Source organism: Macrotis lagotis, chromosome 5, assembly GCF_037893015.1.
Source record: "Macrotis lagotis isolate mMagLag1 chromosome 5, bilby.v1.9.chrom.fasta, whole genome shotgun sequence".
NCBI lineage: Eukaryota > Metazoa > Chordata > Mammalia > Peramelemorphia > Peramelidae > Macrotis > Macrotis lagotis.
Genome location: NC_133662.1, coordinates 222,833,542 through 222,848,755, shown reverse-complemented (window position 1 = coordinate 222,848,755; position 15,214 = coordinate 222,833,542). Strand labels below are relative to the sequence as shown.

Genomic DNA, 15,214 nt, shown 5'->3' with positions numbered 1-15,214 from the left:
AAAAAGAAAACGAAAAGTAGATTCGTAAAATTTCCTATGCTTAGAAAAGGAAGATAATGATTTATTTAATTCTTCAGGCAAAGAATAACTGAAGAAAACATATTTTACCTTTTCAGATTCACCATTGCCCAGGGAATCCCAGTAGGTGTGTTAAAGGCAGGAAGGAGTTTCCCTGCCAACTGCACTGCTTTGTTCTTGAATACCTGAGACAAAAATATGAATAGTCATAAATTATACCATTAATTAGTCGCTATTAATTGAATACTCAGAGTGCATATGACACTGAACTTCAGGACAAAGGAAAAAAAGATGAAACGCTTAAATTGCTGGAAAAGTGGAATATGCTGGTAATTGGGGGAAACTAGTGATGATGACAAAGAAAGTCAACCAGAAGAGTTAAATATGGAAATTCAATTTATAGAAGAAAGGAGATGGCCTGATATTAGTGGTGTGTGTATACTTCATTAGGCAAAAACTTAAAGAAAAACTAACATCTTTGCAACAACTTTATATTTGCTTCTTCCTTACAAAGCTAGTTCAACTCTAAGTTAAATAAAAAGTTGAGTAAAAAGACGGAATATTGAGGCATGCATTAATGAATTAGATTCATGTAGTCATTTATTCTACCTATTTTTTGCCACCAAACTCAAACAATTTCATGCAGGAGATAGGAAGCTAATTCCTGTTCTAAAGATGCCTGATAAGAACACTAAAATTAAACATGAAAAATTTCATTATCATTTTCTCATCAAACAAGTAAACAGGTGATATACATATATATGTATGTATATAGGCTGTGGCCATAGTATAGAGACTGAAAAAAATGTTAGCACTGATCAAGCTTTGTTTCAAAATCCTTTCAACCCCTGCTTCACCTCTGTCCCTGAGAAACCTTGTGATAGCTATGGCTTGAAGAGAATTTCCTCAACATTTCAATGTGAATTCTATTTCTCCCTCTAAAGTACTAAATAAAAGTTTTACATCAATCAAAAAAGGAGCAGAGGGAGAGGAAAAGAAGATCAGGAGGACAAGCATGGCCTCCTGACAAAGATGCATGGTTCTACCCTGAGGGGAGTCCTGACAAGGGGATAAGGAGGGAGGAGAGAGGAGAGAGGAGGAAGCAGGTTGAGGGAGACCCTGTAAACTAGGGCTTCTAGCCAACAGATGGGTCAACGATAGGGGAAAAAACACAGTTGTAGAAGTTCAGGTGACTGAATAAAGGAAAAGTGTGTAAGGAAGGAGGAGAGGGAGGGGCAAGAGAGAAGGAAAATGGCTTTTGGTTTAGTAGTTTCTCTCCTTTGATGCTATCATTTCCAGTTTGGTCTATGGAAGAAATGGCTTTTCCATTTCTTTTTTGGGACCCACCTAACCTTACTTTCCTCCTTTGATCACTTCATCCTTGCCCAGGACTGCTTAAAAAAGGGGAGGAAGTTTGGACAAAAAATAAGGATGGGTCCATAGCCTCCTCTTGCTCCTCTCTGCTCATCTCTCAGTCATTTTTGCCCAAAGCAATCATAGATGAATTAGCATCTTTCTCTCCTATATTGACAATAGGACACTAGAACATGGGCTAAGTTATAAAAGATTTTCTTCTCAAATTAATGATTATAAATGCCTCTCCACCTCCTTAAACTCAAGGTAACTTGGCCCATACCTTAGTTTCTAAACAAATAAAACCAAATCTGACAAGGTTAAGTTTTGTTCTTTTATACAGATGTCCTCCTACCCAATTCAACATTGCTATTTCAAGAACTAAAGTTAAAAAAGTTTAGAACAAACTGACTTCATCCAACTCCTAACTGCTATTATTATCTGTCATCAACATCACAGGTTAATAAATGTGACTTGTGGAGAACTGGATCTAAGTGAGCTAGAGCTGCACAAGGTCATCAGCCTCACTTTCTCTTTCCAAATCATCTAAGTTCAATGGCAGAATAAAAGTCAAGATAACTGACAACAGCTCAAAATGCACAACCAAGGGGCAACTCAGTAGTTCAGTGGATAGAGCTCCAGGACTGAAGTCAGGAGGACCTGAGTTCAAATCCAGCCTCACTCTTATTATTTACTAGCTGTGTGCCTTTGACAAGTCACTGAACCCCACTGCCTCAAAACGAAAAAATGTACATCCCATTTCCACTATAATCTTAATTTTATCTTTGATAATATGGTGATTATAAATTTTCATTATACTCAACTAGCTTAGGAAAATATCAGGGAGGTTTTAGACTGGGATAAAGATGAAACAAGGACACCATTATCATAAAAATAATTTTTTTAAAAAAGGCAACATTTAGGCAACAACACAAAAATGGCAAGAAAAAAATGATTCAGTCATTGTCCAGTAATGAAAAATGAGACATTAGATAAAGGCTGAGCTCCTTTTCAATGTTCCAATTCTAAAGTCCTATGTTTACTGCTTTCTTATAAAGAGACTTAAGTGGCAAATACAGGAAGCACAGCAAAAGTGAGGATGGAAATCTCACTTAAATATTTCAAATTCACTCCAATTTTGAGGACAAAAAAATGCCATTTTCAAATTAATAAAGTTACATATAAATATCTGTATTTGGATAGGCAAACTGAATGATGTTCCATAAAGAGAAATCAATATGACTCAGGGTACGGTCATGAAGGAAAAACTGCCAGGATTACAATCAAAAAACCTACTGAGAACATTAAGTAATGTATTAGTTCTTCATAGTAACATACTCACAATTTTGTTACTTAGGATCATAGTATAATAGAAATACAGCTGGAAAAGGTCTTAGAATTCATCTAGTGAAACCCTGATCATTTTGCAAATGAGGAAACTGAGGCCCAGAGAGGTAATGATTTTAAACAAGGTCACATGGGTAATGAATTTCGGCAAGGGCACATTCCTCAAAACTGGGTAGTAAATAGTCACAGAAGCCAGGCAGCCAGAAAGAGGGCTAAGTACTGGGGATGCCGAGAAGAAAGATAAAGGCATCCCTGCTCTCCAGGAGCTCATAGTCTAATGGGAGAGACAATTCTATAAAAGCAAGCAATAGAACTGGGAAAGGCTTCCTGTAGAAAGGGGAACACTAGCTGACACTGTAAAGAAGCCAGGAAATCTGCAAGGCAAAGATGAGAAAGAAGTCCGAATCATGAGGAAAAGCCAGGGAAAAGGCTCTGAAGCAACTGAAGGTATGCCTTGTTTGGGATGTTAAAAAACTGGAAAAGGAAAAGGGACCAGGTTACAGACAGAGAGCAAGGAAAGGCTATTTAACAGGATAATGGCATGGTCAGTCTTACAGAGGGTGGAAGAGATGAGGCAGGGAGTCAAGCCAGGAAACTACAGCAACAGTCTGGGGGTGAGGCGATGGGGGCCTGCATCATGGCAAACAGACAAGCACCACTATGAAGACAGAATCAATAGGAATTGGTAACTGAATAGATATGGGGTAGAGGATGAAACCAAATTTCAAGAAAGGGTAACTGGGAAGATGGTAGTATTTTTTCATACTAATAGGGAAGATTTGGGAGGAAAGATAATGAGTTCAGTTTTAAACATACTGTCCTTAGGATAGTGTACTGGACAACCAGTTCAAGATGTCCATTAGATATGCATGTCCATTTGACATGCAAGACAAGAGGTTAGAAAAGGTTAGAACTGGTCAAACAAATCCAAATAGTACAGGTTTTGCTCTTTATAGTTGACAGGATGAAACCAAAATTCAGAGACATTAAGAGATGTGATGACAGCCACACAGCTGCTCAGTCCCACATTCCTAGAAAACCAATGCTTCTCTCCCCATCAGTTTTTATGGATACTGGCACTATGCTACTTTCTCAAAAGTGTTCTGTGGCCAAATTAGCTTAGGAAACACTGGGATAATATGGCATTTACACAAATATTATTTCTTTCCTTTCTGTGAAACCACTTGGAAAAGTTTTACAGACACTATAAAAGTGACTGGTAATGGCTTTACCATCCTTGATAAAACCTGTCAATCCTGTAACAGAGGCAATGAAAAAGTAAAGTGTCTCTGAATGAGAGACTCTTGAGGAGATGGGAAGATGGGCCCGTCTGCCAATGACGTTCAGAATTTTCCTCTGCCTCATCCGTATTATCTTGCTCTCAAGCCTGATGAAGCCTGGGAGGAAAAGGATTCTGTCCTAACCTGTGCCCCTGAAGGCACAAGTAGTCATTCAACCATTTCTCCAAACTACCTCACTCTATACGACAGAGTCATCCTCCTGCACCCTGGGACAGTTCTAATTGTGAGGAACTTTGCCTTACTTTGAAATTACACAAATAAGCCAACAGCAGTGTGTTTTTAAAATAAACTTTCTTACATCAAATCCCTGCCTGTGTCTAATAGTGGTTAGGATGATGATGAAGCTAAAATTAAGAAGGTTTGTAACACCATTGTCTACGACTAGCTCACCACACGAATGTCCATCACAACCCTGGGTGCTATTATTATTCCTAATCTAAAGAGAAGCAAAGTCAAGTTTAGGGAGAGTATGATGCCCTGCCCCCATTATGCTTTAGATGAAATTTGAAAAGCAGCACTGTAAGTGTGCTGGACTTGGAGTCATAAGCCCTGAGTTCAAATCCTGACTTTGCTATTTTCCATCTCTTAATCTCTCTGAGTCCAATTTCCTTTTCTGTAAGCCAAGGGCGTTGGCAATGATGATCTTTATATTCTCTTTCAATTCTAAATAAATTCCATAATTCTTCAAATTTCAATTTCAGTAACTTTTCCCCTACACCCCCACTTCTAACACCTTCCACATATGACCCCCGATTGTACCCTCTGGAATCAAGCAAGCACATCTAAGATCTCTTCCATATGAATGTTCCTTCAAACACAGGAACAACACTACCATGATAGAGTCCTTTACTTTCTAGGTTAAATATCCCCAGGTCCTTCAATAGGTCCTTCAACAGAAGTCAACAAGACACAAACTTCCCATATTCTCACCATCCTGATCAGGCTCAGGTGCACCTGCTCTAATTTGTCAATTTGTGATCTAATGCTTCAGATGTTGTCAGAATATAGTGAGACTATTACCTTCCTCCCTGACTCTGAATGTAGTAGGAAAAAAACATAAAAAAAGACCCATCCCTAAAACTCATGACCTCTTTTGCTGATACAGAGAGCAAAAATATGGGCAACTAGCTAAAAGAAATAAAGATCCTAATGGTTCAAGAATGGCTCTATAATATATGGTAAAGGAACAAGATAAGAATCAAGAGAAGGAAAAACAGTAATGTATAATATGAAACTCAATTTCTCCCTTCCTACTCCTAGTCTTTCCATAAACAGATACTTTTACATATAGTTATATCTATCTAACATATAGCTAGTTCTATCTGTTGAGATGTCTGGTTCTTGTTATACTAATGTTTATTTCAGTATTAAATTTTTTATCGAGAAGGCATATGAGGAAAAAGAATGATGGTTCTCATTTCATTGAGAATCAACAGATATAGAAACAGAAACATGTCAAAATCAAGAAAAAAATACATGAACCTGGAATGGAAATATGATAGAGTAGTAAAAGGATATATTTATCTGCTGGGGCATACTATTCTTATTGCAAAAGGGCAGGGCAACTAATTAATTCTTGACTTATCTTTTTGATAGCCTCTATTCTGGATTCTCATAAAAAAGGAGAAATTGTTTGTTACAGTGAAAATGACTGGAACCTTGGTGGGGCAAGTAAATGGAATGTGAGAGAGAAGGAAGAAAATGCTGATATAGTGTAGTGGGTTCCCTAGATTTAGGGAGAGTATCTTTCAAAAGGTCATCACAGAATGAAAGCTATCATCATTGAATTTATGGAGAGAAAAGAGGAATAATTAAATAAGAAAAAGTCAGTTTTCTAAAAAGACCTAATATGGATGGCACAAGGAAGTCAACATACAAATCTGATCTGAAAAAGGTCTTATGAGCAATACAATGAGAAATACAGATGACATAAAAACATAAGACATGTATAAAATCTATTTTAATGATTGCACAGAACAGAAAGCCAAGTCAGACAATATATGGAGAGGATGAATATAAAAATGTGTCATGGTCATGTACAAACAGTATCAGGAGTACAAATGGCTCGGAATAAAGTGAGGCTGAAAAAGAATATTATTGCTGTAGTCACTGTTACACAGAGACAAAAAAAAGCAAACCCCTCTTTGAGGAAGTTTCCATTCATTCTACTGAAGGAAAGAGCATGTGCAAATTGAATAAATATTTGGGGAAGGTGGTATCTGGGCTGGGCCTTAAAAGAAGAGAATTCCAAAAGGTGAAAATAGGAGAGAGTATATTCCATACATACATAGAGGAAAGCTTTGGGAAAAGGCACAGAGAAGAGAGAAAATAAAAAAAAAAACAACAATAACTAGTATTTATATAATACCTTCAGACTTGCAACGCACTTCAGATAGTATCTTATGTGATCATCCTTTACAGACGAGGAAAGTAAGGCGGAAAGAGGTTTTGCCCAAAGTCACACAGCTAACAAGCCTTCAAAACTACAGTCTGACTTAGGTCCATCTCTGTGACACCTAGATGACTGCCTAGACGGAACACTGTGGACAGGTAATGTCCATGAGGAGAAGGGAAATGAAATATAAGAAACCTACACAGTTAGGTTTAAGCTCAACCATGAAGGGCTTTAAAAGCCAAACAGTTTGAAATTTGTCCTCTTAAAGAAGGGAGTGTGGTTGTCACACCTCTGTCTGACAGTTCTGGGCACAGCTTGGGAGCAGGTCACTGTGACAGACTGACTCCCCTGGAGGGGACAAGACACTTAAACATAGAGCAGGCGCTATGTGTAAGGAGAGAAAAGTGAAGTGAAAATACACTCTGGGGGGGCAGCTAGGTGGCGTAATGGATAAAGCACCGGCCCTGGAGTCAGGAGTACCTGGGTTCAAATCCGGTCTCAGACACTTAATAATTACCTAGCTGTGTGGTCTTGAGCAAGCCACTTAACCCCATTTGCCTTGCAAAACAAAAACAAAAACAAAAAAACAACCTAAAAAAAAAAAAGAGAACTACAAGAAGTGGACAGCTCCAAGGCTTTGGGGGATGACTCTCAGGTTTACAAAGCCCAGGGATGAGAAGGATGGGGTTGTCCTTGACATAAACAAGAATGAGATAGCAACTGAGTCTGAAGGTCCAGATCATACAGGTAAAGATCCACAATGAGTTAATGATCAGAGATGAGAAGGAACTGAAACTGCAAACAGAGATGTCGGCATCATCTGCATGGAGATGATGACTGAACCTTGGGGGAGCTGATGGGGTTAGGGAAGCTAGGCAAGCTAGAGAAGGCAAGATAAGTCTCAACTTTAGAGAAAGGAAAAGAATGAAGTCTGCAAAATATAAACCAGTGATCAGATTGCAGATTCCTGGCAAAATCCTAGAAAGGAGTATTAGAATAAGAATAAGATATTTTAAGGGAATAAACTCATTTTCTTTTTGTTATACATCACTAGTTTTATCAGGTAACTGATTTTAGATAGTTTACCTAGATTTTTAGTAAAGCATCTGACAGTCTCTTACATTATTTTGCAGGGAAAGACAGAGAGATACAACCAAATAATAGTACAACTTAGTGAATTTAGAATGCTTTAAAAAGTGCTCCACAGAAAAGGCTCCATCCAATGTACTATCTCTTAAGGACAGAGGTCCATCCATCCAAAAATCCACTGTTCTCACAACCTGACAAGGCCATTTTCTTTTTTCAATGCACATCTGTTACATGCTTTTTTTTGGAATGGAGTTGTCTCTAAATTTGTGATCATGCATCTCTTCTTGAGCTAATGCAATACTACTTTCCTGAAGTCCAACACCTGTATCACTTCTTCTGACCTTGCCTTGGGTGATTTCTCTGTAAAATGGTCTTTTAAGCAAACACGTTTGGCATTTAACAATATGCCAACTATCTGGAATTGGGTTCTCTACAGGAGAGCTTGAATGCTTGGCAGGTTCAGATCAAGAAAGGAACTGAGAAAACCATAATGACCCCTGTACTGTTTATGGAAATCTGCAAAACTTCTCAAAGACCCCAAACTTCTTCAAGAAATGAAGGTTCGGGGCGGCTAGGTGGCACAGTGGATAAAGCACTGGCCCTGGAGTCAGGAGTACCTGGGTTCAAATCCGGTCTCAGACAGTTAATAATTACCTAGCTGTGTGGCCTTGAGCAAGCCGCTTAACCCCATTTGCCTTGCAAAAAAAAAAAAAACCCTTAAAAAAAAGAAATGAAGGTTCATATTTTTGATATGAACATTAGAGTTATTAAATTACATTTAATAAAGATTATAATAAATCATATTTGAGTCATAAAATCAAGTTCACAAAAAAGCTAGAAACCAAATCTGGGAAAAGTTTTTATTTAGAGGCCTTGAAAATGGTAAAGTGGCTGTAGAACCTGGAGATAATCAAAATGACAAAATGAGGGGAGCAACTAAAGTCTGGAATAAGACAAAAAAGTACAAATATATTTGATGTGATCTTTGATGATGTGATGGATTAGCTAAATGGCATGTCTGGGATAAGTCAAATCTGGGTCCTAGCCATTTAAGAAGAAATTAGCAAAAAAAAAAAATTACATTCAGAGGTCAGAAATGATAGATGGGGGGGGGGGGGGGGGGCTAGATGGCACATGTATAGAGCACTGGCCTGGAGTCAAGAGGATCTGAGTTCAATGTAACATTAGGGGACGGAAGAGTAAACAACAATTTTAAATTCTACTTTCCAGACAGGAAAACTGAGACAGAGTCACACAGCTAATAAGGTGGTGAAGCAGGATTTGAACTGCAGTATTCCTGTTTGCAAATCTAGAGATCAATCCACAATGCTAACTAGCCACCTAATTTTAAGGGAACTATTATGACATTTCAGGTTCTGTTGGGAGTACTGCCAGTTTCTTTACTCCAAACAATTTTTTAAACTTAATGTCAGCTAGTCAATAAATACTCATTAAGCATCTACTATAAATGAGGCATAGTTAAGCACTGGGGAAACAGAGTCAAATGAAAACAAAGACAGTCCCTGCTCTCAAGGAGCTTCCAAGAGAATGTGAAACACACACACACACACACACACACACACACACACACACACACAAATACACACACAGATTTCCTCCTTCCCCCACCCAACCACAAAGCACAAAATGGCAAGTCCACTGGTACAGCAAACCTCACAAGTAATAGATGGAGGAACATGTATAGGATGACAGACTGAAGGAACTGGGGATGTGGAACCTTTGGCAAAGAAAACTCAGTAGGAACATGGTAACATGACTATCTACAAATAGTTGAAGCATTGATGATTATATATATGTTAGACAAATTAAACTTAGTTCATTTGGCCCCAAGAGGCAAAACCATAGAGGGTCAGTTTGCTAAAGGTCTTTATTAACAGAGAGGTATCCAAAACTGGGAGTATACCTTAAGAGGTTGTGGATTCCCCATCCTTAAGTGGTTCACCATTCTCACACTAAAGGTTTTAAAATCATCTTCTCCATTTGCTGCCATAAATCATGAATTAACTCAGTATTGTCAACTGGCACCATTGAAGTTCATGCTCTCATCAGAGATTAATAGTACATATAAAATAATTGACACTATGAGGAAATGAGATCGAAGTGCCTAATTCAACATAAAGATTCTTAAGAGTTGGAAGGGGTCTCAGAGGTAATCTAAGCAAATTCTCATTTCATTGAAGTGCAAACTGATTGAGAACAGGAATTTTGAGAGATTACAAATTACAGTCTTGAGATATTCTGGAGGATTCCTGCCTCCTCCATGGTTATCATAAAATTCTCAGAATGAAATCAATTTTACTTGAAACTACAAAATAACTCTCGGGAAATGGGCTACAACAAAGAATCCTAGATTTATGTCAAAGGGACCTCAGTTCAGATCCTGGCTTTCCTCTTTTATTGCCCATGTGATTTCACAAAAATTATTTTACTTCTCTAGATCTCAGTTTCTAATCTGTAGAATGAAGGGGTTGGAATAGATGACTTCCTAAGTCCTTTAATGAGGTGGTGGAATAGTGGATAAAACAACACATCTGGAGACAGGAAGATTCATCTTCCTGAGTTCAAAAGATGAATCCAGCCTCAGATTCTTACTAGCCAGGTGATCCTTGTCATGTCAGTTAACCCTATTTGCCTCAATTTTCTCATTTGTAAAATGAGATGGAGAAGGAAATGGCAAACCCTTCCAGTATCTTTCCCAAGAAAATCCCAAATGGGTTCACAAAGAGTGAGAAACAACTGAATAACAACAAAGTTCCTTCTCACGCTAAATCTATCAAACGATTATCTAGTAACAAAATATAGAGCAGCGGCCCTGGAGTCAGGAGTACCTGAGTTCAAATCTAGCCTTGGACACTTAATAATTAAATAGCTGTGTGATCTTGGGCAAGTCACTTAACCCCACTGCATTGCAAGAAAAAAAATATTAAAACTGCTGCAATAAACAAAAATCTGGGAATTATGCAAAAACTCCACAGAATTTGCTTCCCACTTTTACTCCCAATCATACGTGTGTGTGTGTGTGTGTGTGTGTGTGTGTGTGTGTGTGTGTGAAACAGAGCTTTAAAAAGAGTCATCACATTATAATGTACCTGTCTTCAAATAATCCCAACTGTTAAATCAGGAGAACCAGAATTGGAAAATGAGTCTTTTTTTCTTTTAAAATTAACAAATAGATGCTTCATGTAATTTCATCTTCTTCACGAGTACAATTTTACATATAATTCATCCATTTTGAAAACTGAGTCACATCTCCCACAAATGCACCCCCTTTTTCAGGAGGAAAAGAAGATTTATTTTCATATTGAAAGTAATCAGGGAAAAGAGATGAACAATCCAAGTGCAAACTGAAAGAGAACAGGAAGGGAAGCAGCAGAAGTGGGCCAGGCTGAACCACTAGGTGTTACTCTTTGGCCCTCGTGGATGATTTTTTATCAAAAGGCTAACTGATGGGGCTCAGCCCTGATAAGGTATGTGGTCAGTACAACAAAAGAGGGATGTTCTTTTGGGGATGGGGGAAGGAGGGAAAGGAGAAAGAGGGGGGAGGGAGAGAGAAGGAGGGAGGGGAGAAAGAGGGGGGAGGGAGAGAGAAGGAGGGAAAGGAGAAAGAGGGGGGAGGGGGAGAGAAGGAAGGAAAGGAGAAAGAGGGGGGAGGGGGAGAGAAGGAAGGAAAGGAGAAAGGGGGGGAGAAGGAAGGAAAGGAGAAAGAGGGGGGGAGGGGGAGAGAAGGAGGGAAAGGAGAAAGAGGGGGAGGGGGAGAGAAGGAAAGGAGAAAGAAGGGGAGGGGGGAGAGAAGGAAGGAAAGGAGAAAGGGGGGAGGGGGAGAGAAGGAAGGAAAGGAGAAAGAGGGGGGAGGGGGAGAGAAGGAAGGAAAGGAGAAAGGGGGGAGAAGGAAGGAAAGGAGAAAGAGGGGGGAGGGGGAGAGAAGGAAGGAAAGGAGAAAGGGGGGGAGAAGGAAGGAAAGGAGAAAGAGGGGGGAGAGAAGGAGGGAAAGGAGAAAGAGGGGGAGGGGGAGAGAAGGAAGGAAAGGAGGAGAGAAGAAGGGGAGGAGAAAGGAGAGGGGGAGTGGGGAGAGAGAGGTGGGGGAGAAAGGGGGAGAGGCAGGCTCAGAGTATAGGATCAAGGTACCAATGCACCCCTTTTGCAGATATTATTATCATATTAGTGTAATGGCCATCCTCTGGAAATCTCTCCTCTTTGGTACTCTGAAACAGGTGGAGTTTCAAAACAATTTCAAGTGAATTTGCTTCTTAGGTTTAGGTCATTTGTAGTGATCCCCTTTTCAGTTATTGGCAAAGCAAACTTAAAAGATCTTAATACAATTCAAGTTTCCTGTGCTAACAACCAGATTAGGTCATTATTAATAGGACTAGTTCAAGCCTTATAGTTCTATTAAGACCATCAAATTAGAAACCTCTAAGCTAGAGAATTTACATTTATAATTAGCAAATTCAAAAAAACTGAAAAATTAGAAAATTCTTGGCACATGGAATTATCTAATCTTGTTATAAAAACAAAGTTGTCTCTAAAACAAAAACTTATTCTTAGGAAGATGAGAATTCATCTCTGCCTCCCACTCCCACCCCCCCCTGCCCTATCCCAGGCCAGAAGGGTGGGATTCTTGCTAAAGAAGCATTAACAGAACACTTTAAAAAGAAAATGATCAAATACAAAAATAGATTAAGTCAAAAGTTGCCATATGAATTTCAACTGTAACAAAAGTTTCTGGGATGAGCTGTAGAAACACACTGATTTGTCAATTATAAAATGGTGCCTGTCAACTAAGCTGTTAAATAAAAAAAAATTTTTAGTTACTGACCATGCTCAAATGAATGACCCTAAGTATAAATTGGCTACCTCTTTTAAGGCTAAAAAGAACAGACCACAAGTCCTTCTTTTAAGATAACTAAACTGTAGCCAATTCCCACAAAAGGCCCTCAGAGTCCCACCAAACTTCCTAAGCCTAACACCCACAGAAGAGACAGCTATAGAGCAAACATCAAACCATAAGCATACCAAGTAGTTCTCAACTACAAATAACAGTTATCCCCTAAAACAGTAACACTGTGTGATGATGTCATCTCTGTTTTCAACCACCTGTAGGGTCTCAGACAATCTGTTCCAGCCATTTTATTACCTATTCCGACAAAGACGTTCAACTTCTTCCAATCTGGAATAGAATAATAAAAAAATGTCCCCAGCACTAAAGGAGTTAAATCTTCTCAGCTTTGAAAACAATGGCCCTAGCTATATGACCATTGGGTAAATCCATAGTCAAGGCCTAGTTGAAACCATGCTTCCCATCTCATCACTGTCCACCACCCATCTTCCCATTTGCCCAGGTCTAATTCTTACACTTGGCTCAATAATCAAATCAATACTAATATACTATAATTATTTCTAGAAAACACACATCAGTGGATTTCTCTGGTACCCTTCTTGGCTCCTACTCCAACATCGATGCCATCTCCCCTTGTGGAAGGTATGTTTTATATACCTTAGCACAGTATCTAGGATGGAAAAAATTTGGAATAAACTTTTTAAAAAAAAAACACATTCATTGATTTGATCAATTATTTAACCTCTATGGACATCAGTTTCCTCATTTGCAGAAGAAAATAACCTCTGATGTCCCTCCAAGGCTAACTTTTGTGATCCTGTGATCCTTAATCTGATACTTTTTAAAAGTCAAATAAAAGGACATATGGTCATCTCTTTGAGCTTAAGTTGTTTTTTTTTCTCATTTATAAAAAGGAAAATAGTAGAATATAAGCAATGATTTTCTCCAAGAGAGTGAGAATCAGGAGACAAGACTATGACAAATAACTGAACAAGACACACAATTTTAGTTTATTAGATATTATTCTCTGGGGAAAGAGCTTTTAAAATTTTTTTTTTCATTTATATAGTGACTCAGTAAGAGTAGATACTTTAATCAGCAAAAGAAGTGCTCTTCCTGAAAAGAAGTGGATTTTGATGAAAGTGAATCTGTTAGCATCCAATTTATAAATTTTACTTTTACAAATTAGATAATTCAATACTAAATTTAACTGTCCTCAATACTAAAATACACACTTTCCCAATAGCTCTCTGAGTCTTTTTAATGTTAGGCTCATTTACATCCTAAGTTGAAAACAACCAATTCATTTACTTTCTATCAGGCTTTAAAAGGTTAAATAACAGGAAAACTACCACCCAGGTTTAACAAGGGTAGGTCAATCACTTCATCCATCCTTCCCTAACTCAGTCCTTTTATCTGGAAACATCAGTCCAATAATCCTCTATAATATCCTTTTTTTCTAAAGTAGCCCTTTTTTCTCCTTACTTGAATCCTTTTCCAGGCAAAGAATCACAGAAATTTTTAGTTGGAGGGCACTTCAATGTCCACCTACTCGGATCCATCCACATCTAAAGAAGTCTGACACATACTAAGTGGCCATTTAGTCTCTGCTTGAAAACGTTCTATGAAGTGGAGACTTTATTTCAATCATCCCACTTGGGGAAGAGTTCTCAATGTGATGGTATCTTTCCTGACATCAAACTTTAACTGGCCTCTTAGCAGCTTCTCCCTAGTAGGCCTTCTTTGGGTCTCTGGGATCATCCTGAGCAAATCTAATCTCTCTTCAATGAGGCAGTCCTCCATTTACTTGAAGACAGCTATCAAGTTCCCCGCCTTAGACTTGGGGGGGGGGAACAAAACAATTTAAAAGCATTTTTTTTATTATAAAATTGAAGATAAATAGCATGGGGGGTTGGGGGGGCAGGAGCAAGATCATGTTATATTAGGGAAATACAGACTTTGATTGAGAATCTGGTCCTTAACCTACTTATTCTGCTTCAAAACAATATCTTTTTTGTAGATTGTCTAACAGAAAAGATCAGTTAAATCTAGCAAAAATCTGTAAATACTTGAGGACTTTAGGTCAAAAAGATTCTTTCTATTGCACTTGTAAGTTACACAAATAAGATAATAACGAGGATCATCTTACATATTTGTGTATTAGTGCTCTAGTGAAGGATTCCTTATTATTATCATTATTTGTGACTAAGGTATTAAATATGCCAAAGTTCCATTTTTCTATTTTATCTGACAGATTTCAGAGAACATTTATCCACAGAAATTATGTTGTTATCTTATCCAGGAAGAGATGCCATTTTGATAGCTATTATAAAAATGAGAAGAGACAATCATGTAAAAGAAACGCATTCTATTTAGGACAAGGATCAGTAAACACAATAAATCATTTAGTTTTTTTATCCTGTGAATATTTAATATAAATAGCCTTGTTATGGAAGAAAATAATAAAGTTTCCATTTATGGTGTGTGTGTGTGTGTGTGTGTGTGTGTGTGTGTGTGTGTGTAATATATATATCAAAAATAGACAAGAATATTTTGTTAGGGTAGACTATAGTGTTCATTTACTTTCTTGCCCTACAAAGTACCACTGATATAAATTTTTTCTTAGTTTTAATATATAATTTGGTTCCCTTAAAAAATAGCAATTTACCAGGGTGTAAATAACAATTTGTTTCTAAGCATGTACAAGATGTGGGAATTTGGTGTCAATACAATTCTAGTATTATGTCGTCATTCAAGTAGTTTGGTTGGCTCTTGTGTGCTTTTTGGAGCCTTGTTACTTTTCTCCAAATGCAGAAACAATTCATAGTTTCTGGTACAAAATACCAAGAGAAA

The 15,214-nt window shown here is 38.0% G+C and overlaps 1 protein-coding gene across 2 annotated transcripts in view; it reads right to left on the bottom strand.

Moving 5' to 3' along the window:
- Positions 1 to 15,214, bottom strand: part of MAN1A2 (mannosidase alpha class 1A member 2) — a 202,123-nt gene that overhangs the window by 70,312 nt on the left and 116,597 nt on the right. For both annotated transcript variants that reach the window (XM_074188551.1, XM_074188552.1), the window contains exon 6: positions 109 to 203. In XM_074188551.1, the coding sequence (XP_074044652.1) occupies positions 109 to 203 (95 nt within the window). The remainder of the gene's footprint in view (positions 1 to 108; positions 204 to 15,214) is intronic.